The sequence below is a fragment of the Atractosteus spatula genome, chromosome 5, assembly GCF_055471065.1.
Source record: "Atractosteus spatula isolate fAtrSpa1 chromosome 5, fAtrSpa1.hap1, whole genome shotgun sequence".
NCBI classification, from domain to species: Eukaryota; Metazoa; Chordata; class Actinopteri; order Semionotiformes; family Lepisosteidae; genus Atractosteus; species Atractosteus spatula.
In genome coordinates, this window is record NC_142710.1 from 241,883 (window position 1) to 245,000 (window position 3,118).

The 3,118-nt window shown below is 54.6% G+C and overlaps 1 protein-coding gene across 2 annotated transcripts in view; it reads left to right on the top strand.

The window, feature by feature from the left end:
• Positions 1-2,015: 2,015 nt before the first annotated feature.
• The window catches only part of prmt5 (protein arginine methyltransferase 5), a 15,822-nt gene continuing 14,719 nt past the window's right edge, over positions 2,016-3,118 (top strand). Inside the window, exon 1 of one of the 2 annotated variants that reach the window (XM_088916075.1) lies at positions 2,016-2,209. In XM_088916075.1, coding sequence (XP_088772201.1) covers positions 2,112-2,209 — 98 coding nt within the window. In that variant the 5' untranslated portion in view covers positions 2,016-2,111. The remainder of the gene's footprint in view (positions 2,210-3,118) is intronic. The other variant, XM_088916074.1, reaches the window with a different exon arrangement.

Consider the following 3,118-nt stretch of genomic DNA (forward strand, 5'->3'; position numbering starts at 1 on the left):
AGCTGAGCCCAAAACAGAGCCCCCTGAGCCAGCTGGTCCTGAGGCTCACTGACCTGAGCCACACCGACACCAGCCAGCCTCAGGACAGCACTGCTAGAATCAAGCACAGCACAGCACAGATCACACAGCAATATCTCACACACTGGGACACACACACAACACTACCTCACACACTGAGACACACACACACACACACAACATAAACTGGAACGCTACAGAACCAAGATAAATAACAGCAAACAGAAACAGACCCTGACGAAGTACAGGCTCAGTGACCACAGCCTGGCCATAGAAACTGGGCGACACAGGCAGAGCTGGCTGCCCAGAGAGGACAGGCTCAGTGACCACAGCCTGGACACAGACACTGGACACAGACAGACCTGGCTGCCCAGAGAGGACAGGCTCAGTGACCACAGCCTGGACACAGAGACTGGACACAGGCAGACCTGGCTGCCCAGAGAGGACAGGCTCAGTGACCACAGCCTGGACACAGACACTGGACACAGACAGACCTGGCTGCCCAGAGAGGACAGGCTGTGCTCCCACTGCCAGCTGGGAGAAATAGAGACAGAGGTGCACTTCCTACTGCACTGTGACAGATACTCTGGGATTAGAGAAACATTCTTCCCTAAACTCAGAAATCTAGTCCCAGAGTTCCCACACCTGCCAGAATCACAACGGGTCCCAATCCTACTGGGAGAGGGAGGAGGGAACTCAGTGGAACTGGCAGCCCAGTATGTGATCTCCTGTCACAGCCTGAGGAACAGTGAGTCTGTCTCCCAATAATAATAATAATACAGTGTGTGAGCTCCTGTCTCCCAATAATGCTCCAGCCGCCTACAGAATATGTCAATATTTTATGATATTTCTTTGTTGTAACATGTCTGTAGATTTTATATTACTTTTAGTTTTTGTTTTGTTCCATGTTAATTTTATTATTTTATTTGCTTTGGCGACACTGATTGTACCCATCGGTCATGCTAATAAAGCACCTTGAACTGAACTGAGAGGAGAGAGAGACACGACTCCCAGAGTCTGAAGACATACTGCCTGGGGTAATTGCTTAATAACTGGTTAATTGTCCTTCAGGTGTGTGGGACTGTGTCCTTCGTCCTTCTTTCCTGCCCGCCTTTCCACGGAGCACCGAGGACAGAGAGATCGCTGTGGAACTGAAGCCTCCTCCACGTCGCGCCGTGTTCTTCCGGAGATGGCGTCTCCCGGTTCCAGGGCTGTCATGCCGCCCCCTGGCGGTCCCGCTGAAGCACCGCAGCTTGCGAAACCAGCTCCTCGCTACTCACGCGACCCGGGTTCTAGGGGGAATCCCCCAATCCGCACAGCACTTAACATTTTGGGGGCGTCATTTGAACAAAACCAGCTTTTGTGACCGATGGCTAGACAGTGGTGGGACTGAGCAATTAATCCCCCGTTGAGCGAGAGTTCATCAGGCGACTGAATTCAGCGAGCTCCTGTCGGGAGAAGGTGAAGAATCTGAAATAAGAACACTGTCCCTGTCCATAGTGTAACACACTCATGCACTTTGCTCAAATATTAATTACCAGCTAAAGCGACAGTTAACAGCACAGATAACCTCTCACTGAATTACAAAGGGACCAAAGGACTGCTACATTTGATTGCACGATGCGCCTGCCTCCAGTAATTGCTTAATTGGCCTTGCCTCGGCCGAGCACGCGGGACGAGTCTCGCTACGAAATCTCGGAATTCCCGTCTCGCTGAAACCCACGACCCACATTACCCCTCCCCTGCCGTTCGCTGATTGGCTGTATGGATCCACCCTTCATCGCATGCCCCCCCCCCTAGCTTCTCTCCCACTGGCTGAGTCAACTGTCACTCTAAGCCAGCCCTGCAAATGATTGGCCCCTCGCTCACTCGTGCGTGCCCGCGCCTGACGCGGTTGCTAAGAGACCGGGAAAGAGGGACGAGAAACTGATCCCGGTGTGCCGCCATTTTGGATCAGAGCGCGGTTCTTTTCTGCGGCGATTCGACGTCGGCGCCGGAGCCAAGATGGCGCCCGTTTCCGAAGTGAGCCCTGTCTTCCGCCGCTCCGCCGGGCTTGTGGGTCTCGGCGTCTGTCGGCCAGACAGGGGGTAAAGATGGCGTCCGTGAGTTCGGCGAGTCGGGTCTCCAGCGGCCGGGATCTTAACTCCGTCCCCGAAGTGGCAGACACGCTAGCGGCGGTCGCTAGACTCGGGTAATGAGCAGCCGTGGTCGCTGTTGGTTTCTTTCTTGAGGAGGGGGATGGGGGGGGGCGGCGGGGCGGCCGGTTGTGGGGTGCTGCAGCAGCACGTGAGAGCCGGGCCGCTGTGTCGGGGTTCGCATGTCCAGAACCTTCCGATCCAGCCGGACGAGCTCCGAGCCCCGGCTCTTCCAGCTCGATAAAATGACCGACTTTAGTTCGCAGCCTGTAAATACCGGCTGCCGGTGTGACGCGGGGAAGCACGTTCGTCGTTTCTTTTCTTCTAAGTGCCGTCAGTGCTGCCGGAGACGTTTCACAGGGGAGACGGCATGAGCCCGGCCCGGCCGGCACTGTGGACATAGAGCAGAGAAGACGCAGTTGCTTCGTGAGAGTTTTCCAACCGCTGTCGGTGTGACGTCAGAGGACGGTGACGTCACCCGCCGCGCGAAGTTCATCATAATAATAATTATAATACTTGCTCACACTTCTATAGCGCTTTTCTGGACACTCCACTCAAAGCTCTTTAGAGGTAATGGGGATCCCCTCCACCACCACCAGTGTGCAGCCCCACCTGGATGATGCTCCAGTCCGCTCACACACACCAGTGGGGAGGAGAGCAGAGTGATGAGGCCAGTTCAGAGAGGGGGGTTATTAGGAGGCCATGATTGGTAAAGGACAGGGGGAAATTTGGCCAGGACACCGGGGTTACACCCCTACTCTCACATCAAGTTGGGTTCATTTGACAGAGCAGGTGAAACAGGCCATCGGTACTCTCTCAGTGCAGTGTTAATGTACTGGAGTGTCCAGTCAGTCAGTGTGTCTGTATGAACCCCTCTCTCTCAGTGCAGTGTTAATGTACTGGAGTGTCCAGTCAGTGTGTCTGTATGAACCCCTCTCTCTCAGTGCAGTGTTAATGTACTGGAG